Source organism: Narcine bancroftii, chromosome 7 (genome assembly GCF_036971445.1).
Source record: "Narcine bancroftii isolate sNarBan1 chromosome 7, sNarBan1.hap1, whole genome shotgun sequence".
NCBI lineage: Eukaryota > Metazoa > Chordata > Chondrichthyes > Torpediniformes > Narcinidae > Narcine > Narcine bancroftii.
Genome location: NC_091475.1, coordinates 71,827,080 through 71,852,023, shown reverse-complemented (window position 1 = coordinate 71,852,023; position 24,944 = coordinate 71,827,080). Strand labels below are relative to the sequence as shown.

The following is a 24,944-nucleotide window of genomic DNA, read 5'->3' as shown; positions in this document are numbered from 1 at the left end:
GATGTGATGATCCAAGGGGGCACGGAAGAGAAGGTACAGAAAGGTATGGAGAATGTCCAAGATGCCCTGATGCAAAGATGTTGGGCCATTAACCCCCCCCAAGGTGCAGGGCCCATCCCAGATGGTTATTTTCCTTAGAATTCAGTGGCATGCTGGAGAACAGGTTGCCATGCTAGACTGTATGGGTAAACGTTACATCCTAGTAATGGTTGACACCTTTTTGGGCCTTGTTTTTGCTTTTCCCACCAAGACAGCTGACCAAGCTAGCACTATCCAAGGACTAAACCATTTAATTTCTTGTTATGATGTACCAGAGGAGATTTAGTCTGATAATGTCTTGCATTTCTCCAGGAAGGCAATCTGTGATTGGGCAACTGACAACAGTATCTCATGGGTCCACCATATTCCTTATTACCCGCAGGCAGCTGGGTTAGTTGAATGTATGAACAGCTTAGTGAAGGAATAAATTTGTTTATTAACACCACTGGGGACCCTGAAGAGGTGGTGCCATGTGCTGCAGCAGGCAGTCGACAATTTGAATCATCGCCCTTTAAAGGGAGGTACACCTTTCCACCGACTTCTTCACGCTTCTGAACTACAGCCTATTCCAGAGGAAAAACAGTCATTGCCCCCCCATTCCCGAGCTAGAGAATCCCAGACAAAAGGTATGGGTGGTACCACCAGGTAATGGCCCTCCTGTAAAGGGGGAAATAGTGACACCTGCCCAGGGTATCACTCAGTGGGTAGCTATTGAGGGACAGGATGATTTAGCTTTTTTTAAATACTGAACGCTTACGGCATCGTGAGTGACATACGTCAGGCTTCTTTGTTCCAGGTCCTCCATCTTGTGCTCCTGCTGATCTGGCTTAACCGCTGCTTTGATGCCAGCAATTGGATTTGTAATGTCGAGGATGTTCTGAGGGAGTTGCCAGTGGGGGACACGGCCCGATGCTTTACACCAAGGAAGTCCTTGGTCACTCGCCTCAAGTGCAGCTTAGATAAATATTATTGCTGGTCTCGGTTCCTACATTTTGTTTGTGGATGGACCAACTGATGGAGTCGCCCCCTACTTCTGCGATGGTCATTTTTGTACCCGCTTTTTATCTTGTGATAACTCTGCACCGCCTGTCGCTAAGTGGTGGGAGGATTCCGGTTCTGTGGAGGGTTGGTGGCCTACTTCATCATCAAACATTCCTTCAGATTTGTCTGACAATTCCTTTCTCCATGTTTCCTATGCATAGGCTCACCGATTGAATGTTTCTGATTGTTGGATTTGTACCATAGGCATTCCCATGATCTCCATTCCTTTCATCTGAAAGGAGGTTGCTGCCTGGAAATATTTTGATCCCTCCAAAGGCAGGGTTCACATTGATGTTAATAAGCCTGTGCCTGAGCAGGCCCAGTTCTTTAGTCTACATGATATTTTGGATATTTTTCGAGGATGACATATTTTTACCCCACCTTATGACACCCCCCTATTTTATTGTTTCTCAACATGTGAAGGGCTCTGTCTGCTTTTGTAAGTTCCCAAATAGGCCTGCCAATGCACTGGGATAGTGATTCTCTGGCATATTCCCCTTTTACTTCCAAGCACCCTATGAACGGGACCTATTGGGTTTGAGGGTCTCGTGCCTTTGCATGGCTACCCCTTACCTGGGGTGGTTTCTGCTATTTGGCATACACTATCACCTACATGCATCATATTTCCCGTTTACAGGATCATCCCTCGCTTAAGCGTATGTCCCCTGTCCTTCGGCATAGACGTGCCCTCTCAGGTGCCGAGATTTTCTTTGGCACCTTGATCCCAGGTTATGGCATTATTCGCATTTCCCAAGAGGTTACAAATTATATCATCTAATGAGCTCTATTGCCAATGAGACATCTTTCGCCCTTTTGTCTGTCAGTCAGGGCCTTAATGACGTTAATCACGAACTCTCTGCCATCATATGGCCCTGGATTTTCTTTTAGCAAAACAGGGTGGCATGTGTGCTGTTGTCGGTTCTGAATGTTGCTCGTATGTTCCCGATGTATCCACTAATATATCTGATATTGTTCAGCATGTTTCAAAATCTGTTCGTAAGCTTCAGCGTCTAGGTATTAAGGCCCACAAGGATAGTTTGAGCCTTGGTTGGAATCCTTTTTCATGCTTAATTGGTACATTTGGGGGATTGGGCCACAATATTCTCCATTGGTTGTTCGCATTATTGCTTATTTTTGTGATTATTGAAGTTTTGTTTTCTCTTTTTCGCTCCTTCTGTACTCAAATGCTTGTTAGGTCTCGTAAGTGACAGACTGCGACTAAGGGGTGGAATGTAATGGAGGATTTGGACCAGCTTATGCAAGAATGCATGCATGTGAATCAGAAGACATTAATCTAAATTCCACCAAGAGGCCCAGTGATGCAGTCGTCTTTTGTTGGTCGCAGATTGTCAGGAGACCTTGAAGATAAGTAAACCATTTATTCAGGGTGATGGGCTATGAGTAAACAATTTTTGGGTAATAGCCATGATCCCGCTGCTGAAGTTTCAGACTCTGTCAGGGGTGGAAATGTCTCTCAGCAAGAAGAAAAACTTCTAGAGTCCAACCAACGTCCCGGTCAGAGGAGGTGGAGAAGCTGCCTACTACAAGTGTGCGGTCGTTGCCTCGCTTCAGCAGTTGAGACCAGTCCAGGCGTTGATGAGTATAATTGGGAATGGCTTGCATATTGTAGTTTGAAATCAGCTTTAGATTTAGTAATAAAGATTTGTATAAATTGAAGTGCTCTCAGCTGGTGTCTCTGTTTTCTTTTGGTAGCTCAAACACCGTGACCAATTGAAAACGAACAAAGTGAGAGGTACAAGTTTACCAGAACAATCCTTCCAGACGATCAGGGGTCTGAGAGTGTGTGTATAGCCCAGCGGGTACTGCTCGTATTGGAGCTACCTCCTAACAATCAGGGGTCTGGGAATGTGTGTATTACCCCTGCTTATAGCATATAGTCAGCACTGCCTGTGTGAATTAATAATTGTGTACTGTTTAATATTTTCCACGCTCTTATAAATCATGCGTGTTTTATCCCCATAACATTTTCCCATGCTCCTTTATAAATTGTGCAGTTTTATTCCTGTAACATATTCCCATTCTCCTTCATAAATTGTGCATTTGTTTTATTCCTGTGAACATTTTCTCATGCTCCTTTATCAATTTTTGTGTGTAAATAAAAGTTATGTGTGATTGCAAACAGTCATGTCCAGACTCTCCTCTCCATGAACCCACCAAATCTGATACTTCTCTCAACAGTAACATCAATCTTTTAACCAATTTCTGGTCACCCCATTATTTTTGAACTTCATGTATTTTTTCATGAAGGTATGCGCTTGACGTCCTGCTTTGCGGAAACTGCCAAAATGTTTGGCCTGGAAGTCAGCCTGAAGAAAACTGAGGTCCTCCATCAGCCAGCCCCCCCACATCTCCATCGGGCACACAAAACTCAAAACGGTCAACCAGTTTACCTATCTCGGCTGCACCATTTCATCAGATGCAAGGATCGACAATGAGATAGACAACAGACTCGCCAAGGCAAATAGTGCCTTTGGAAGACTACACAAAAGAGTCTGGAAAAACAACCAACTGAAAAACCTCACAAAGATAAGCGTATACAGAGCCGTTGTCATACCCACACTCCTATTCGGCTCCAAATCATGGGTCCTCTACCGGCATCACCTACGGCTCCTAGAATGCTTCCACCAACGTTGTCTCCGCTCCATCCTCAACATCCATTGGAGCGCTTTCATCCCTAACGTCGAAGTACTCGAGATGGCAGAGGTCGACAGCATCGAGTCCACGCTGCTGAAGATCCAGCTGCGCTGGATGGGTCACGTCTCCAGAATGGAGGACCATCGCCTTCCCAAGATCGTGTTATATGGCGAGCTCTCCACTGGCCACCGTGACAGAGGTGCACCAAAGAAAAGGTACAAGGACTGCCTAAAGAAATCTCTTGGTGCCTGCCACATTGACCACCGCCAGTGGGCTGATATCGCCTCAAACCGTGCATCTTGGCGCCTCACAGTTTGGCGGGCAGCAACCTCCTTTGAAGAAGACCGCAGAGCCCACCTCACTGACAAAAGGCAAAGGAGGAAAAACCCAACACCCAACCCCAACCAACAAATTTTCCCCTGCAGCCGCTGCAACCGTGTCTGCCTGTCCCGCATCGGACTTGTCAGCCACAAACGAGCCTGCAGCTGACGTGGACTTTTACCCCCTCCATAAATCTTCGTCCGCGAAGCCAAGCCAAAGATTGTTGCAAGGTCACTACAGTCAGGTTATAGCTCTCGGTTATAGCCCCAAGGCTGTAGCTCGAATCTGCAGGAGAAGAAAGACACAAACACCAGTAGAGTGCATTCAACACTGAATTTATTCAGTGACAGCTCTGCCTTTTACAGTCAGCTCGTCCACAACACCTCTGGGACGTGAACAGGCCAGCTGCTGATTGGTTACCTTGGATGCCAATCCACCAATGGTGATTGGCCAGTTTTACTGCTCTGTCTGCGGCCAATGGAAATAGGCATTTCAGCCTGCACGATGCTTTGCCGGTCGCCGCATTGGACGGCCATTTCCTGTGTCAGCCTGAAGCGTGGGCGCTACAGTATTTATTTTTTTGTTTATTTCCTTCGTCACTAGTTCCTTTATCAATATCTTCACAGATATTAATAATTCATTGCAACCCCCCCCCCCCCCCCCCCCGGAGCAGACCGATTTTAAAATTTTGCTGCATCACTATCAAGAGATCTGCTAGTCTTTGCTATCGATGACTCCACAACTGCAGATCCCAATAAGAGAACTTTGATTTACAGCAGTTTCTTTATCTATTGCTGACCAGTAAACTGACCATAATCAAGTATCACATTAGACTGGAGAAGTCACTTTCAATGTTTCCACCTCAAAGGCAACACAGAATAAACAGAATTTGACACAGCAAGAAGAAGAAAAAAAATTCTAACCTATTTGCATTTTATGGAATACATAGAAAACAAAAAAAAATTACAGAATTATCAAGATCTGGATTTTGTGGATTTTCAACTGTCCCGTTCATGTACCAGCAGCTTGCATCTTCACACAGTTTAGAGTCCAAATCTTTGGCTTGGCTTCGCGGACGAAGATTTATGGAGGGGGTAAAAAGTCCACGTCAGCTGCAGGCTCGTTTGTGGCTGACAAGTCCGATGCGGGACAGGCAGACACGATTGCAGCGGTTGCAAGGGAAAATTTGTTGGTTGGGGTTGGGTGTTGGGTTTTTCCTCCTTTGCCTTTTGTCAGTGAGGTGGGCTCTGCGGTCTTCTTCAAAGGAGGTTGCTGCCCGCCAAACTGTGAGGTGCCAAGATGCACGGTTTGAGGCGTTATCAGCCCACTGGCGGTGGTCAATGTGGCAGGCACCAAGAGATTTCTTTAGGCAGTCCTTGTACCTTTTCTTTGGTGCACCTCTGTCACAGTGGCCAGTGGAGAGCTCGCCATATAACACGATCTTGGGAAGGCGATGGTCCTCCATTCTGGAGACGTGACCCATCCAGCCCAGCTGGATCTTCAGCAGCGTGGACTCGATGCTGTCGACCTCTGCCATCTCGAGTACTTCGACGTTAGGGGTGTAAGCGCTCCAATGGATGTTGAGGATGGAGCGGAGACAACGCTGGTGGAAGCGTTCTAGGAGCCGTAGGTGGTGCCGGTAGAGGACCCATGATTCGGAGCCGAACAGGAGTGTGGGTATGACAACGGTTCTGTATACGCTTATCTTTGTGAGGTTTTTCAGTTGGTTGTTTTTCCAGACTCTTTTGTGTAGATAATCTTGTGCTGAATAGCACGCAGTGTTGAACTCAAGGCAGAGTACAAATGCTCAATCTGACCATGGCCTGACTCACATTTCAGTATGCCATGTACTCCTTTCGATTCTTTCACTCAACAAATGGCAACGACACTAACTATTGAAACTGCTTGCACTGATTCACGGGTCGGCTTGGAGATGCCTGAAGAATCATGCTACAATTAACACTAAATTCTGCAAGAGGGGACAAAAACTCCAAATGTTTAAAGTATTTCTGGTAATCTAATCCCATTGCTTGTTAATTGCATTCACTAAATGATTACGTTAATAATGAAATTCAACTCTAATTACCAAACTTTACATGTAACAGTTGAAAATATTTCAGGTTGCCTTTTGGTCTATTAAAGAAGGAAGAAAATGAACCAGCATTTCCAACTGAACGTCCTGATTTTTCCACATAAAATAGTGTAACAAGCTGAATTGTCATCCAAACAGTGAAAAATTAAATTTGGATTTCACCCTACTTGGAAGCAGTATTAAGTCTTAAACAACATCAGTCACAGGGAATGTTATTGTTTTGATTCATCTGCAGTCTTGGAGAATTTGCCAATTTAAACAAAGGACAATGTCAACTGAAAAACCTTCATTTCATAAAACAGATAAGTTCAAGGCTATTCAGCAGGAGAAAATATCTTTGTGAAATGAATAGGACAGCACAGCACGCAAACACAAGGCGGAAGTCTCCAGTCGGTAAAGTGTGGGGACACATTTTAGAATAATTAATGCAAGCATTCCATAGTTATTTACACAGGAAGGAACTGTACCTGAGATGTACCTTGGAGAATTTCATCAAACAGATTCCTAGGCTCCCTAAACTGTCCATTTGTAGCAGATGTTAAGCAAAAAATAAACACAAGACAATAAAGGACAGCACAAAAAAGTTGAGGCTAAACACAATTTTCCTTTTGCAATTTAAGTTTCTAAATCTCTAAATATCTCACTATATTCATAAATGGTATAATTGTAAAATTACTAAATTTGGGCAATTTGCTTAAAATGTTAAAAAAACATTCAAGTTAAATTTTGAAGACAATTAAAGATCAAAGTTTTTCTTATAAACATTAAAAAACTAAATTTATAATGTTCTTAACAACTGAAAGATTTTGTATTACTCAGTCATGTGCCTTTATCAAGTGTTGAAATGATGCACAGCTGACCAACGTGATGAAGAATTCAACTCGAGGTGGAGAACTTTTGCTGTGCACCCAATTTCAGCACATGGTATACCTCGCAAATTATATCTTTAATACTATCTTTACAAGCACGACAAAAATTCACGCATCTTGTTTTAAACACAATGTTGATATCTATCTCAAGTCAAGTACTGCTCACACATTCTCATTAGTTCATATACCAGACAATTTTGTAAATTCAATAAAAGACAAAAGTCTGCAGATGCTCGGATTGTAGTAAAGACACACCGAATTGCTGGAGTAACTCAGCTGGTCTTTTCAATGTCCATAAAAAGCAAAGATATATTGCCAATGCTTTGGGCCTGAGCTATTCTTTAAGGAATAAGGAAAAAATCTGAAGCAGGAAATCTCAGAATTTAGGCAGTGCTGGCTGGGGGAGGAATCCAGACCAACAAAAGGTATTAATTGGATATGATAAGGAACGAGAAAAGAATTTACCATGTCTGTGTGAAAGGAGAAAGGAGAGACAAAGCTGGGGGAAGGAGATGGTGGTGGGGGGGGGGAAGAGAAGAGAAGTGAGGGGGTTGTATTTAATTAAAGCCAGAGAAGCCAATATTAATGACATACAATTGGAGGGGGCGCAGGCTGAAAATGAGGTGTTGTTCCTCCAATTTGCAGGAAGGAGACCATAGACAGACCTGTATGTCAGCAAGGGAATGGGATGGGGAATTGAAATGAGTGGTCACTGGGAGATCCAAGCTATTGCAGTGGACAGAGCCAAGATGCTCAAAGCAAACTCTCAGTCTGTCTCCAGCCGCTCCCAGCGGAGATTATTCTGATTATTCCTTCCAGAAGGGCTCTGGTCCGAAACGCTGGCGATAGATCTTTGCTTTTTAATCACGCTGAAAAGACAGCTGAGTTCCTCGAGCATTTCTTTGTGTTTTTACATTCTGTAACTTCACCTTGTTTGTTGGAGTAAATCAATTATTGAGATAATAAATCAATCATGTCCTTATATTACACACAAAAATATAATACATCTCACTCTTTGTCCGGCTTCTCCTGCCCCAGCTGCCATTGCAGCTGCTTTGGCTTTTTCTGCTTCATCGTAGGTTGGCAGGGAGGTAGCGACACTATAAGGGGGGGGCACTGGCATCAGGTCACTCTGGAAGTCGGTTTCTGTTGGTCAAATAGACAGGGGCACAAGTCAGGCTTCAGATTGTTGGGGCAACAATTATTTGTGTAATGGATTGTATGAAAACAAGTAGGATTCTTTTAATACTGTAAATTATTACAAGAATGGAGAACTTACTTGTTAAAAGTGGCTTTAAAAAAATCTTCGGAATTTTTCTTTCCTCATGGTCTCCCCACCCTTAACTTATCATTAAACAAACTTATATCAGTTACCAACCTGGAGAGAAGTATTTTTCTTTACGATTAAAGAATTCACTGTCACAACAAATCATCTGACGATTTTTAATTATATTTATGAAATTCAGGGAAAATGTCAGCATATTGTGTTTCAGGTTTCCTAAAATATATAGGGCAGCACTGTTGGCACAGTGTTTAGTGCAATGCCTTTACAGGGACATAGATCAGGACCAGAGTTTGAATCCTGTCTGGCAGGAGTTTGCACTTTCTCCCTCTGCGTCTGTGTGGGTTTTCCTATTCAAAGTGGAGGTCAATTGGATGCAAATTGACACGGACTCATAAGCCAAAATGGCCTGTTACCACGCTGCATTTCAATTTTTTTTTTTTAAAAGAATAAAAATTTAATAAAATTAATGGAAACACTGCAAGTGAGGCAGCATTCATGGAAAGAGAAACAGTTATGATTTCAAGTTAAAGGTCCTTGGGCAAGCAATCTACAAGGGCATTTATTTTAGAACATTTTTCACTTTTACACTTCATGCCAGCATCAACTCGCTACTTCCAAAGGTCAGACCTTGTCCCCACAGACCTGATACCTGGACTTAGCTTGTCACCTGTGATTATAATCTTATGGACTCTGAAAACTGATACAAAGTACGCTGGCTTAATTGACAGATATCCAGAGGCCCACTAAACAAATTTCATTCCTAAACCTCCCTGAAAACTGCCAGTCTGTAAAACTCCACCCTCTGTAGGGCTAGCTGTCAAAGTTGTGAGGGGTTTTCAATTACTCTGGCATTTAAAAAAATTGCAAAATTTTTAAATTAAAATTTGGCATAAACACAAAGGGAACAACAATTGGGAAAAAAAAATCAGAGGCCACCAAATTACACTGAAATCAATGGGGAAAGGGAGTGTCTCTAGAGGTTTTTAGACACGAAAGGTACGTAATCGCCTGCTCAAATTTTAAAAACAAGGCAAATTAAAAACTTTTGTGCTGATGATCAGAAATGCGGATCACACAATGCTTTTGTTCAGACGTGAGTTGCGAGCCACCTTCTGAAGCTGAAGGAGGCGGGGTCAGTAGATATGTCAGAAATATATGCCATGAAGGGAAAGCTGGCTATACTGGAAATGGCGACTGAGGAGCAGATACAAGTGCTAGTAGAGATTTGTGCAAGGAGTCTTGGGACTCAGGCAGATCTCCTGCACCTTTTTTGACCATATGGGCCATTTAAAATTTGCGCTCTTGGGTCGCAGCCTGGCGGTGTCATTGTAACGTCATCAGCTCTCCCCTTTGGAGTCACATTCAGCAAAAATCTTTTTATGGAGGAGGTGGACCGCTCCACCTCGGAGTCTCCCCCCACCCCCGGGAGGAAAATGCAGCAAGTTCGACCAATCAGTCCTCCTTCGGTCCTTTTATGGAGGTAAGTGAAGCAATTTAAAGGCAGAGAAAAATCTGCCTTTACAATCATTTCCCCCAACCTCTATAAAAGGGCCTTCAGATTCAGCATGAAGTGGCATAGGATCCAAAAAGTTTATCCCATAAAATTCCAGCAAGATGGAACTCCATATGTAGTTGAGTAGAGGGAACTGTCAGATTTGGTGCTCCAATCTGTCAGTACACTCAGCATTTCTTTCAGGTTTGCTTCCATTTAAACAGGCAAATGCCTATAGTTCTTTTCAAAACTACTATAATTTATCAGGGCCAGTCACTAAGTTGGTTAAATATGGGTTTTTAAAATAATGCACAAATGTGCTGGAAGAATTCAACAGGTCTTGCCGCATCCATGGAAAACGATAAGCAGTTGACATTTCAGGCCGGGGCCCTTCATTAGTAATGTAAAGATTGGGGAAGTGTCCCAAGAACATGGGAGAGAGGGGGTGGGGAAGGAACACAGGTAAATGCTAGTGGGGGGGGGGGGGGAAAGAAAGGAGCTAAGAGATGGTAGCAGGAGGGGACAGTGTCCGTGTGCATGTGTATACATGCGCTTTGAGGAAACATATTGCAAAGCTTTTTTTATATTTTTTCGTGTCATTCAATCTGAATATTCTGAGTAAACAATGATATGCTGGATAAACTCAGGTCAGGCAGCATCCATCACGAGAAACTAGTCAGTCAACATTTCAGGTTGCGACCCTTCAGTGAGACTTTTGTTTCTCCACACATTGAGCATTTCTGGTTCTGCAACATTTAACTTTTATTTTGCATGTAGCACCATTGCCATTCACATAGTCTCCTGGGATGATGCACCTTTTCACTTTCCAAGAGGTTTCCCCACAGCCTCAGCTCCTCAATATTCCTAACTGTGGCCCATCACTCAGCCTTTCTATTGGCTGCATCAAACTTTTGTGCATTCCTCAGGACCGACCCCAATGTGGCAGTCAGTTTGCACCTCTCCACCTGCACGTCTCTCCTTCCTGCCATACCCCCCCCGGCAACCACCCCCCCGCCCACACCGACACCCTGTCAACCCTGTTATGCGACTCTTGAGTATGAACTGTGACCAAGGACCCTTGCATTCAATTCCAGACCCTCTGATTAGGTGTACCATCTGAAAAGAGTTGGGGGACAACATCAACCCAATCGCAGTCTTCTCAGGCGCAGCGTGCAAGTGACATTCCAATCCAACAGAAAGGGACTGACCAGGACAACTCCTCTCCCCATTTGTCAAGAGAGGTCTTGGTGCTTGTTGGGGAGTTCTGGCGACGTGGCATTCTGCCAGATGGCAATGTCATATATGTGGTACAATGTCCTTACTTGCTCCACTGGAACAGGTGCTCTGTAACAGGATGATTTGAACAGAGCACTCAAGGAACCATCCCACAGGATATATTGAGTCCTTCCCTGCAGTGTCAGAAAGGTGTGACATGCTTACTGGATTTGAGGTCAAAGGGTTTTTATCTGGTAGAAATTTGATGCAGGATAGGTAATGTAGTAGTATCCAAGTGGCTGGGAAATAGCATGGCAAAAATACCAAGCCAAGCCAAGCAATAGCTGAGAGGCCAAACCATACGACATGGTGGTAATTGGTGCCTTCGTACTTTAGCTCTAAACATAGTCTGATGCAGCCACGCACAAAGGCGGCCATCATGATGGGGCCAAAGTTGGGCTGATGATTTGCATCGATGGTCATTCAACAGAAATGGGGAAAATTGGAAATATAACAAGTTTTCAGTTGCAGAGGAGGAGGAAGAGAGGCAGAGTGAACAGAGACAGCATGGAGTCCAGAGAGAAACTGAAAAAGTAGTGAAAATGTGTTACTTGCTTTAAGGTGTGTCCCAGGGGAGATTTAAATAGGACATACAAGGAGATAGTGGGGAAGATGACATAAACGTGGTAAAAGAGAGGAATCACAATTATAAATTAATTAGTTCATAAACTGAACGAGATCAGTGAAGTAAATATTTGCTCAAAAACTGGACACTTTTTAAGCAAACAACTTTGCAAAACTTTTAAGTCAGGAGTGGCCAAATCTCACCAAATACTTGGATGAAGATAGCTTTGACAACATTTTCACTTAAGACTACCCAAATTACACCAGACCAAGCAACTGGCACATCTCAGATCACTATAATCATTCATTCCTTTCACCACTGACACATTGCAGCAGCAGATAAAATCTCCAAATGCACTGCGGGCATTGCTCTTGGTTCTTCATGAACTCTTCCGAAACCCAAGATGTTTACCTACAGGAAACACGGGGACATCCCGGCTCATCATAACCCTGAAAGCTACTAGATCGCTCTTAAAATGCACACCATCCTGATATGCAGAAATATGTCGCCAGTCCTTTGTCATCAATGGACCTACACTTGGCTCCTACCCAAAGCAGTTTGGTAGTGTATTTACTTGGTACTTCTTTTAATCACTGCAGTCTGTCACACCAACACTGTTGCAACAGTAACTGAAGATTGGCAACAAATGTTGACTTACCAGCTGTGCATAAAAATAATGAATATAAATCAAACATCGACATTTCCAAGCCTCTCACCTGTGGCTGATGCAGTAGCTCCCAATGAGACACTGCTGTAAGGTGGTGGTGGGACCTCTTGTTCAGCTGGTAATGTCTGAGAAGACAGTGTGGGGACATTTGACTGCACTGCTTCAGGTGACTCTGGGGAATCATCTTCATTATGCAGCTAATTAAAACAGAAAATGCAATTTCAGTAAATCATAGATTTTCAAAGTGGCAAGACAAAACTTCCCTGTAATTAGACCTTTAACAAGTTCCTTCCTCAATTTGGGTCTCCCACCAAAAAGCTGGTGCAGAAAAGTCACTCTGCTTTGCACTCATTGATGAATGGTTTTGATCTTTGAAATTACACATTAATATTGATGTTTCAAAGCTTGGTAAAACAATGACAAATATTCTTGCCCACATTTTATTTGCCATATTGTCATATTTGTGCCCTTTACCCATATCTTTTGGAAAGGTCTGCATGTGCAACCAAAGGACTCGAGATTTGTTGGAGATTTCCTTCTAAACCTCTGAGGTCAGTTGCCAGCAGCTGAGGTACTGAGTTAATGACAAATTCCAGATTTCAATATCCTGCCCATTCTGCTTCTGACTTGAAAGAACAGGCAATTAATCCAAATGCCGAGCAACAAGATTCACTGTATCAACCTCCCCATCCCAGTCTTTAAAGGAGATCCCAATCCTGGCAGCAGTTCACAACAGATAACACTGAAATAAAGGTAGGCTCAATAATGTTTTGGAGCTTACTAGTGCAAAGTAAAGATATAAATTGCATAATGACCAGCTCCACTTTTCCCATGCATCTGAGAATGGACCCAATTCTGCACCTTTTTTGTCATTATATTGTCCTTTGCTAGAAGGCCAAATCCTCACAGTATTTACTTGGAATTAGAAATGTATTCGTTTGTTCGCGTCCCACGCAGTCTGTAAGGATTTGTACGTTTTCCCTGTGTCTGTGGATTTTCTCCTCGGGCTCTGGTTTCCTCCCACATTTCAAAACATTCCAGGGGTGTAGGTTAATAGGGTGTATATTGGGCAGCACAGACTCATGGCCAAAATTGCCTGTTACCGTGCTGTATGTCTAAATTTTTTTTTATATAAATCCTCTTATGCAAAATATCAAGAGCTCATGCCACCCAAACAGAATTAAGATGTTCATTTTATTTTTACACATAGAACATTACAAAGAACAGGATCTTCAGCCCTCAATGTTGTGGCAGCCCATATATTCCTAAAGAAAAAAGTACTAAACCCTCCTTCCCCCATAATCTTCCACTTTTCCTCCATCCATGTGCCTGTCTAAATGCTCATAGATCCTATCTTTAAGAATCCTTTCTAATAGTTTGCACACCCCCGACATCAGACTCACTGATCTATAATTCCCAGGATTCTCCATGTTACCTTTTTTAAGCATTCTCCAATCCACCGGCCCTTCCCCTGAAGCCAAAGAGGACTCAAAGATCATAGCTACTGCCCCAGCTTTCTCTCACTTCCCACAGCAACCTGGGGTATATCATGTCTGGCCCCAGTGACATCAATCTTGATTTTTTTTTTTAAATAGAAGATCCAACATTTCCTCTTCTTTAATCTCCACATTGTCCAGCCAGTTCTTTTCTGATCTCACCCTAATCAGGTCCTTTTCTCTTGTGAATACTGAAGCAAAGTATTCACTTACGACCTACCCAACCTCTTCCGCCTCCAGAAACATGTTGCCTTCTTTATCCTTCAGCGTCATCCTGTTCTTCACATACACAGAGTGCTTTGGGGTTCTCCTTAACCCTACATGCCAAGGCCTTCTCAAGCTCTCTAAAATCCTTTCTTCAGCTCCTTCCTGCCTACCCTTTCTGTTTTCTGGTTCCTATATCTAATGTATGCTTCCTTCCTTTTGACTAGTTGCCTTACATGTTTCGTCAGCCACGGTTCCCTTTTCCTACCATCTTTTCCTTGTCCCAATGTGACAAACCTGTCCTGAACTTCCTCCACATATATTTCTGTGCTTTCACCCTTGAACATCTGTTTCAAATATAGTCAAAATTAGCTCCTGCCTCATCCCTTTGTTATTACCCCTTCCCCAATTAAGCACTTTCACATTTTTTATCCTTTTTCCACAGTTATGCTAAAGTTAAGGGAGTTGTAATCACTCTCACCAAAATGCTCCCCCACTGAGAGGTCCGCACCTGATCACGTTCGTTTCCCAGAATTAGATCCAGTATGGCCTCTCCTCTCATCGGCTGGTCCACATACTGTGTCAGGAATCCTTCTTGAACACACCTGACAAATTCAGCCCCATCCACCCCTCTGGCAGTCAGGAGGTACCAGTCAATATTAAGGAAGTTAAAATCACCCATAACTAAAACCCTGTATTTCCTGCACCATTCCAAAATCTGCCTGTTTATCTGCTCCTTAGTGTCCCGAGGGCTATTTGGGTGCCTATAGGTTATTCACAGCACAGTGATAGCTCCCTTCCTGTTTCGGACTTCCACCTACACCGACTCAGTGAACATTCCCTCCCTTTCTATAGCCATGATGCTCTCCTTGACAAGTAATGCTACTCCCCCCCACCCTATTCCTTTTAAAATACCTATCCCTGGTTCCTGCATCAGCCAATCTTGCCTTTCCTCAAGCCATGTTTCTGTAACAGCCATGTACTGATCCATGCTCTCAGTTCATCGCCTTTATTCCTAATACTCCTAGCACTGAAATTGACACATTTCAACTCTTCTATCTGGCTAAATTTATGTTTGTCCCCTCCCTGTCCTTCCTCATAAACTCAGAACACATAGCATCATGCTTTTGACCTTCTGCCCAAATCTCAGTACTCACATTCTGATTCCTTCCCCACCACCCCACCCTCCCCAACCAAACCCTTCCCAACACCTCTAGCAAACCTGCCCGGCAGGAATATTGGTACCCTCCACAGTTCAGATGCAGCCTGTCCTTTTTGTTCAGGTCAGACTTTCTCCAGAAGAGACCCCAACGATCCACAAAATCTGAACCCCCTATCCCAACTCTTCTGCCACACATTCATCTACCACAGCTTCCTATTTCTACGCTCTCTGGTGCATGGCACAGACAGCAATTCCGAGATTACCATCCTTGAGGTCCTGCTTTTTAAAATCTTTTTTAACTCCCTATATTCCCTCTTTAGTATCTTGTCCCTTTTACTATCTATGTTATTTGTCCCCACGTGGTCCACGACCACTGGCTGCTCCCCCCCCCCTCCAAAATGCTGTGAACTCGACCAAAGACATCCCTGACCCTGGTACCATCCGGGAGCCTCAATCTTGTTCACTAAACCTCCTATCTGCTTTCCTAACCAACAAGCCCCCAATTACCATAGCCCTCCTCTTCTCCCCCCTTCCCTTCTGAGCCGAGTAGCCAGCCTCTACGCCCTAGGTGAGACCATCATGGCTTGTCCCTGGGAGATCATTATCCAAAACAGTATCGTGGTTGTTGAGGGGAATGTTCACAGGGGTGCTCTGCTCTGTCTGCCTATTCCCCTTCTCTCTCCAAACCGTCACCCAGTTACCAGACTCCTGACTTTTAGGGGTGATGGTCTTCCTGAAGGTTCTCTCTATCACTGCCTCAGCCTCCCAAATGATCCGGAGTTCATCCAGCTCCAGCTCCCTAACTCGGTCTCCCAGGAGCTGCAGCTGGATGCACCTCTTGCAGGTGTAGTCAGCAGGGACAATTTGGCTGCCCCAGATTTCCAACATCCTGCCATCAGAGCATTCCACTGCCCTAGCCGCTGCCTCGTCCAAATTTAAATTCAAATATCTTACCTTTCTGGAATGGATAAGCACAGTAACAACTCATTTCAGCTCAAGAGTCCATGCTGCCCAATTAACCTACGACCCTCCATACTTTTCCAACAGTGGGAGGAAACCACAGCAGATATGGGGAGAACATAGAAACTCCTCTCAGACAGCACAGGATTCAAACCCCAGCCACTGGCACTGTAACAGCTTTGCGCTAACTGCTACACTAACCATGCCACGGTATCTTATGAGAAGTGCATGTCATAAGTAATGCAATGTATGGCTGAATCCATGTCTATTTTGTTAATGATGTAACAACATGCAAAATGATAATAGTTGTTATATCTCCTTATATAACAATATGGTGCACTATTAGTTTCCAAGAACAGTAAATATGTACAGTATCTTAACCAATAGAACAGGTAATTATTTACTGCTCAATTCTGAGCAGTAAATAATTCTGAGCAATGAGAACTGCTCGCATAGCTCTTTCACTATTTTCAGAATTTAAATTGAATTTGCACCACACAAATCATCCCTCATTTTGTTTAAAGAAATACAAAAGTTTGAGAACTTTTAACAGTATTTATGTAAATGACATTTTCAAAACAATTACCAGAAAAAAAAAAGTCTTATTCTATCTGAGCTAATTTAATATTTGCAAGTCAGCCCCAGATCTCCAGGAAAAAAGATGTACACGCTGGTGAAGGTACAAAGCAAAGCTGTGTCCGAATAAACAATCATCATGGAAAGAAACACGGAGGAAACAAGCAGCAGCTTAATTAAAAACTGTGCAGTTCTGTCAGTTCTAGTCAGAAATGCTGGAGGACAACAAACAGACATTTTTCATACAACTCTTGCTGACCCTGTTCCAATAAAGCACCATCGAAACAAGAGATTATAACATCCACGCTTTGGCCAGCCTCAGGACTGAACAATTTCCGATAACCTCCCTTGTTTGGTAACAGAACTATCCATACTGTTTACCTCTCTCCATGGATGCAGCCTGACCTGTTTATTTCCAAGACTTGCTGCACATTTCCACATTGCTACACTTTTTGTTCCAATTTCCAGCGTCTGCTGTAGTGGGGCATCTCATCGTCACATCATCATTTTTCTGCCCTTTCTCCATTAATCTCTCTACTTTTATCTCCATCAAACAGATCATCTTATGACATTTCTCAACCTCCTTCAGAGAGAAACATGATATTAATATTACAGTCTCTCTTGATCTCCCTTCCCCTCCCCCTTCTTCAAAACTGAAACCGTACACGTTTTCTAACTTTGAACATGTGATGAAAGGCCAGCAACCTGAAACATTAAACTTCAGTTTTTCAGTCGCTGATTGACCTGAAACATTAAACTGGTTTCTCTCCCCACAGATTGCCCGACTTGCTGAATATTTGCTTCACTTGGTTTTTATTTTAAATTCCCAATATCTGCAGTGGTTCACTTTTCAATTCCAATCTTGGCGGATTTACAAGAACCTTAAGCCAGAAGCAAAATCAGTGGATTTAGTTTGCGGAGGGGGGGGGGGGGGGGGAGAGGGGTGGGGGGGTGAGATTTCACTGACAACCTATCAATGGGACTAGGAAGGTGGGGATTTGCTACGGCATGGACTAGTAGGGCCGAACTGGCCTGTTCTGTGCTGTAAGTTGTTATATGGTTATATGGTTAAATACTGAAATAACAGGATAGAGGTTGTTTCCTATGGACAGAGAGTTTGGGACCAGAGGGAACAGTCTCAGAATCCAAAAATAAGCACAAAGATCAGGAGGAATATCTTTAACCAGAGGGGGGTGAATCTATGAAATTCATTTGCTGTGGACAGCAGTGGAGGCCAATTCCCTTCATGGAGCACATTTAAGATAGAGGCAGATTAAGATTTCAGATCAGATTTATTGTAAGAGTACATACACAAGATTCTTTTTTTTCTGTGGGTGAGGCAGAATTACCACTTAGCGGTAGTGCAAAAAAATTCTTAATTCTTGATTAGGAAAAAAAAAGCATAAATTTCTTCATTAAGAAGTAATCAAGAATTACAGGGAGAAACCAAGAGATTTGCATTGGCCATGATGGAATTGTGTGGTGGATTTAATGGGCTGAATGGCCCTAATTTGTTCTGATCTAATGGCCAAATCAACACCAGGATATCGTTGGAAGAATTCTTCAATGTAGTATTACAATGGCTACACTGAGAAACTCTTCATCATAAGGTCCAAAGTGAGAATTTATTTAATTATTGTGTGCAGATCATAAAACCTTGCAGCATGTTGAATGCCTGAACTCAAGGGGGAAACAAAAAAATCATCCAAAGGAGACAAGTTAATGATGTTGAAAAACTGACTGTTACTTTAATATTAAATGTAATTCAAGTAAAACCACCTTGAACTGAATAATGCATGAAGAACCTTCAAGAGGGTGAACTGTCATAAAGTGTATGATGCACTTGGTTACATCCTAAAAACACCCAGTGGCCAACACTCTGGGGTTCTTTTTCAGACATCTTCAATCTCATATTAATATATTTCAAGGCCACCACCTGCTTCAAAAAACCAATTGTTCCAGCATCAAAGAGGAGCAAGGTCCCCAGCCAGAATGATTACCAGCTGTGGCACTTCCACCGTGATGAAATGTATTTGAGAGGCTGGTCATGGCACAAGTCAACTCCTGCATTAGCATCTTCAATTTGCCTGCAACCACAGCAGGTCAACAGCAGATGCAAACTCTCTGAGCCTACAGTCTGAGATAGTGCACATGGACCATACGTTTACCTATGTCATGCTGCTGGTTATTGACTGGAACCAAGAGTCTGTACCATCATATCTTCTAAACTGATAACAAAACAGAGATCAGAGATCTGTTCTTCACTTCGCCGCTGGACACTCAAACTCCTCATCAGCAATGCCCTATCAGTGTGGATTGTCAACACAGGGGCACCTCATGACTGAGTTTAGTCTCATGCTGTATTCCCTCTGTATCCACAACCACAGAACCATGTTTGACTCCAACCAAATCCATAAATTCACTGACAACACCACTTTTGTCAGCGGGGAATAACTGTCAGAATATAGAATGGAACTTGAGAATTCAGTGGTGTGGTGCCAGAAAAATCTGACTCTCAAAGTCACCAAGGAGTCGATTGCAGGCTTTAGGAGGAGGAAAGGACCTCACACCAGGCTTCCTCATTGGGATGTGGTGGGGAGGGCAAGTTACTTCCAGCTCCTGGGCATTCACATATGAGAGGAGCTAACTTGAAGCCACATATTGATGCAAGGGTGAAGAAGGCACACTAAATCTCTGCTTTCTTTGGAGTTTGAGAAGCTATAACTTGTGCTTGAATATTAAACTTCCACAGGGGTATATTGAAAAGTAAAATGACTGGTTGTGTCAAGGTCTGGTTAGGAAACCTGAATGCTGAGAAACACAGAAGACTGCAGAAAGTGGCAAAGGCAGCAAAGTCTATCACTAAAGTCCCAACCATTACACACATCTAAGTACAATGGTTTCAGGAAAACTGCCAATATCGTGAAAGACCCCCTTCCCCATCACCTTTGTCATGCTCCCTGCTGCCTTTAGGCATGTGGTGCAGTCCAAAGGTCTGTCTGCTCTACTGATGGAGCACATTTTTTGGACTAGGATTTATTTCCAAGTGTGTGTGTTTTTTCCCTCTTCCTTGATTATCATCGTTTATTGCCTGTTCTAATGTGTTCTTGTGTGTTGTGCTTTTAATCTACCTGGGAAGTTGCAGCAAACAAGACTATCATTGTATCTGTACATAACAATAATATATATGATAACTTAATCAGAGTAGACAATCCCTTATCCGGAACCCTTGGGAGACAGGGTGTCCTGAATTTCGGACTTTTCCGGATTTCGGAAAGCCAGATTTAAACCCACCTGAATTGTGCTGCCATTATCACCCCCACCCCATTCCAGACGCGCTGCCATCTCCCCCTTCCGACACGAGCTGCCAGTCTCCCCCCCCCCCCCTCGCCCGCCTGACTCGCGTTGCTGGTCTCTTCCCCCCCCCCCCCTCGCCCGCCTGACTCGCGTTGCTGGTCTCTTCCCCCCCCCCCCTCGCCCGCCTGACTCGCGTTGCTGGTCTCTTCGCCCCCCCCCCCCTCGCCCGCCTGACTCGCGTTGCTGGTCTCTTCCCCCCCCACCCCCCTCGCCCGCCTGACTCGCGTTGCTGGTCTCTTTCCCCCCCCCCTCACCCGATTCGCGCTGCCGGTCTCCCCCCTCCTCACCCGATTCGCGCTGCCGGTCTCCCCCCTCCTCACCCGATTCGCGCTGCCGGTCTCCCCCCTCCTCACCCGATTCGCGCTGCCGGTCTCCCCCCTCCTCACCCGATTCGCACTGCCGGTCTCCCCCCCTCCTCACCCGCCCAACCCACGCTGCCGTCTCTCTCCCCACTTGCCAGATTTTGGATTTTAGATGTCCAAATAAAGGATTGTGTATTGTATGTCATAGAAATCTAATTAGTGTTTAATAAAACGAGGAAAGTATCAATGATGCAAAGAGTCAATATAAAAGAGGGATTCGTTTTGAACAGGAAATAAGGTAATAAAAAGCCATCAGAAAAAAATGCTCCATCTCGTCGACTTGATAGAATAGTTCATCCAGGGCTTGTGACCAAGATCAAATAGGAAAGTTATTTGGTCACATTCTCTGGACTTGGAATTTATAAGTACATGTGGTAGCTATTAAGTATATTTTGTATCAGCAAAATTACATTACACACATTTCTGTAATACTGGACATAACCCGAAACATTGAAAAAAAGTTGTCTGACAACATCTGATGGAAACACAACTCAACTGGGAACAACATGCAATAGTTACTAATGAAGAATAAAAAAATAATAAGGAAATAGGGACTTTTTTGCATTCAGTGAGGTTTTTGGAATGAACTGAGTTTATTATTAGGGCAAATTATGAAGATAAAGATACCAAAGGATCCCAGAATATTTTTACTTGGAGGTATTTCTTAAAAGGATATAAAATTGAAATTGGAAAAATAAAGAAATTTTTTTTAAGTATTGCATAGCAACTGCAAAGAAATGTCTAGCGATATCATGGAAAAATGACGGAGAAATGTTATTAAGTAGATGGTATAATGCGATGCAAAATTGTATACCTTGGGAAAAAATTACGTAGTTTAAGGAATTGAGTTGAAAATTTTTAATAGTATTTGGAAACCATCTATGATTTTATGGATAATTTTCCGTTCACCTCTATCTTATCCACTCCTCTTAATTAGTAATTTTTAATACCAATTAATGATTGTCGATGCTAATATTATTGTATATTGCAATAAATTAGCATTGTGTATCATTGTTTTATTTAGTTTTTTTTCCTGTAATGATGCAAACAATTATTTATTTTTTTTAAAAAGACCCTGTCAGTTGAGTTTTCTGCTGGAAACAGATACCTGCTTGTCAAAGGTACAGAACAAACATCATCATGGGAATGGGGGGTGGAATAGGGAGGGTTTACATTTCAGGGTGAAAACCATCAAGGCTTGATGAAGGGCTTTGACCCAAACTAGGCCATTTCTTCCTCTATACTGATACTCTTCAGTTCAAAGTTCCTCCAGCAGGTTCTGCACGTCCATATCATTGAAGTGTTTTGAGAGACTGGGATAGAAGCACATCAGCTCCTGTCTGAGCGGTGACATGGATCCATTCCAATTTGCCTCCTGCCGTGACAGATCAATAGCAGATGCCATCTCACTGGCTCCACACAAAGCCCTGGAGCATCTGGACAGTAAAAATCCATACATCAGGGTGCTTTTTAAAATCGATTGCAGTTCGGCATTCAACACTGTCATCCCCTTAAAACTGATTAGAAAACTCAGTGTCCTTAAATGAATCTCTAATTAAGTTTATGGGGTTGTTCCTGAAACTTTTAGTATGAAGATTGAGTCACCTCGACCTCTTTCCTGATGGCAGCAGTGAGAATGGAGCATGTCCTTGGTGGTGTGGATTCTTGTTGATTGTTGCTGCTCTCCAACAGCAGCGTTCCCTGTAGATGTTATCGATGTTGGGGAGAGTTTTGCCTGTGATGTTCTGGGCTGTGCGCACTACCTTTTGCAGGGCTTTCCACTTAGAGGTAATGGTGACCTTATACCAGGCCATGATGCAGCCGGTCAGCACGCTTTCTACTACAAACGTAGAACTTTTCCAATGTTTTGAATGTCATATCAAATCTCTGCAAACTCCTGAGAAAGAAGACCTGGAAGTTAACACCCCACTGGATCCTGGCTTTTCTTACCTCCAGACCACAATCAGTGAGGATTGGTAAGAACATCTTTTCCACAATCTCCATCAGTACTGGAGCACCACAGGGCTGTGTTCTTAGTCCCCTGCTCTACTCACTTTGCACCTATTACTGTGTGGCTCGATACAACAATAACACCATCTACAAATTTGCTGACAATAAGGAAATTGGAGGCAATGAGTCAGCATACAGGAGGGAGAATGAAAACTTGACTGAATGGTGCACAATCTCTCATTTAATGTCTCCAAAACCATGTAGATTTTAGGAAGGAAAAACCAGAGATCTCTCAGTTCAAATCAAAAATATCTCCTAATAAAAATATTTTGGAATCTTTCAAAACTTGCATCTTCATAACTTGTCCCAATAAAATACTTATATCTTCCCAAAATTTTCCTACTTTTTCCACATTGTCAAACTGCATTGAGAAAAGTTCTTACTTCTTTATTACATCTAAAACATTGATCTGAACAATTTGAATTAATTCCATGCAATTTATATGGAGAATAATAATAATTGATGTAGAAAATTAAATTGTATCATTTGGTATCTAACATTAATTAGAATAGATACACTTTCAGAACATAATTTTGACCATACTTCTTGAATTTGCATATTTCCCATCTCAATTTAGATTTAAATCCTTTTTCTGCATAGTCTCTTGCAATTTTATATACATATTAGTAATGAATGTTTTGTTAAATGTATCAATTATTAAATATTCAAAGTGACTTTGTTCGGGTCATCTAAAGTTCGTCCCCAACTTTCTTTTTACATATGATTTAAGCTGATAACAAGAAAAAAATAGTACTATTTGGTATATTATATTTACCTTTCAATTGGTCAAAACTCAAACCAAAAAAACAATCCTTTTATCCTTTTTAATTCCACAATTGTACCAAATGTCAAAATAAACATTATTAACTGTAAAAGGAATCAAAAGATTTTGCTTTAATAACATTCTGCCAACTGATTGTTCTTCATTCCTCTTTCTACATATTAGATATTTATCAGAAGTTTTTAAGTGTAGCAGTAACAAAGAAATGTATAGCTGTAATGTGAAAATTAGACAATAATGTGGAGTTGAATAAATGGCAAATGGAACTACTAAACTATATACCATTAGAGAAAATAAAGCATAATTTACAGAATCAACCGGAAAAATTTGATAAGATTTGGAAACCTTATTTTATTGCTGCGACTTTATCTGCAGTGTCCGCCACTCCCATTCCAACTCACCTTAGTTAATTTAAGGTTCAAGATTATCTAAATCTGAAATTTAACTGATCAAGAGGTTGCATGATCATCAGGCAGGATTCCTTTTCTTTGCTTCTATCTTTCCTATTTTTGGGGGAAGGGAGGGAGGGGAGAGGGTAGGGGGGGAGAAAATATGTTTTTTTTTTGCATTGTTTTTTTTTATTATTCTTTATGATATGGATGAATACTGTAAATGTACTGAAACAAATAAAATATAAAATTTATGAAAAAGAGAAAAATCCAGTGATCATTCCTGTACAATCCAGTGATCATTGGGGCATCAGAGTTAAGTTCTTGGGAGTCACTATCTCGGAGGATATTTCCTGGGCCCAAAACACAAATGTTATAATGAAGAAAGCATATTAGCGCTGCTACTTTCTCAGGAGTTTGCAGAGATATGACATTCAAAACATTGGAAAATTTCTACATATTCGTGTGCTGACCGGTTGCATCGGTATAAGGGCACCAAGTGGAAAGCCCTGCAAAAGGTAGTGCCCACAGCCCAGAACATCACAGGCAAAACGCTCCCCAACATCGATTACATCAACAAGAAACGTTACCTTCGGAGAGCAGCAACAATCAACAAGAATCCACACCACCAAGGACATGTTCCATTCTCACTGCTGCCATCAGGAAAGAGGTCGAGGTGACTCAATCTTCATACTAAAAGTTTCAGGAACAACCCTTCAAATTTAATTAGAGATTCATTTAAGGACACTGACTTTGCACATTATTTATTATTGAATATTTATTTTCTGTATTGCACAGTTTATTTGTGTTATTTTCTTCGTTTCACTGCAATCACCTATCGTCACTATCACTCCACAACAGATGCAATATCGCTGGCTCTCCACTCAGCTCTGGATCACCTTGAAAACAGCAACTCATACATACGGCTGCTCTTCATAGACCACAGCTTGGTCTTCAATACCATTATTCCCTCAGCCCTCAGTACTGGTCAAGAAGCTAAAAACTCTAGGTCCCTGTACCCCACTCTGCAAATGGACCCTTGACTTTCTCATTGGAAGAACGCAGTCAGTATGAATAGGAAACAATGTCTCCTCCTCACTGATTATTAACACAGGCGATCTCAAAGAGGGATTGTGTGGCCATGCACAATTCCAATGCTATTTACAAGTTTGTCGATGACACCACAGTTGTTGGTAGAATCAGAAACAGCAATGAGCAAGCGTACAGGAAGGAGAGAGATCAGCTGTTGAATGATGTCACACCAACAACCTTATGCTCAATGACAGCAAAACCAAGAAAATGATTGTGTACTTCAGAAGGAAGTCAGGGGAATACAACCCAGTCCT

General features: G+C 42.5%; 1 protein-coding gene and 1 long non-coding RNA gene across 4 annotated transcripts in view; one reads left to right on the top strand and one right to left on the bottom strand.

The window, feature by feature from the left end:
* LOC138739007 (uncharacterized) overlaps positions 1–3,183 on the top strand; it is a 44,465-nt gene extending 41,282 nt beyond the window's left edge. Inside the window, exon 3 of the long non-coding RNA XR_011341948.1 lies at positions 2,276–3,183. This is a non-coding gene — a long non-coding RNA (uncharacterized lncRNA). The remainder of the gene's footprint in view (positions 1–2,275) is intronic.
* The window catches only part of ndfip2 (Nedd4 family interacting protein 2), an 80,278-nt gene that overhangs the window by 39,411 nt on the left and 15,923 nt on the right, over positions 1–24,944 (bottom strand). Inside the window, exons 1-4 of one of the 3 annotated variants that reach the window (XM_069890326.1) lie at positions 24,189–24,251; positions 12,351–12,498; positions 8,030–8,163; positions 6,616–6,666 (exon numbers count right to left, since the gene is read on the bottom strand). In XM_069890326.1, the coding sequence (XP_069746427.1) occupies positions 6,616–6,666; positions 8,030–8,163; positions 12,351–12,498; positions 24,189–24,236 (381 nt within the window). In that variant the 5' untranslated portion in view covers positions 24,237–24,251. Of the gene's footprint in view, positions 1–6,615; positions 6,667–8,029; positions 8,164–12,350; positions 12,499–24,188; positions 24,252–24,944 lie in introns of those variants that run through there. The other 2 variants (XM_069890327.1, XM_069890328.1) reach the window with 2 other exon arrangements.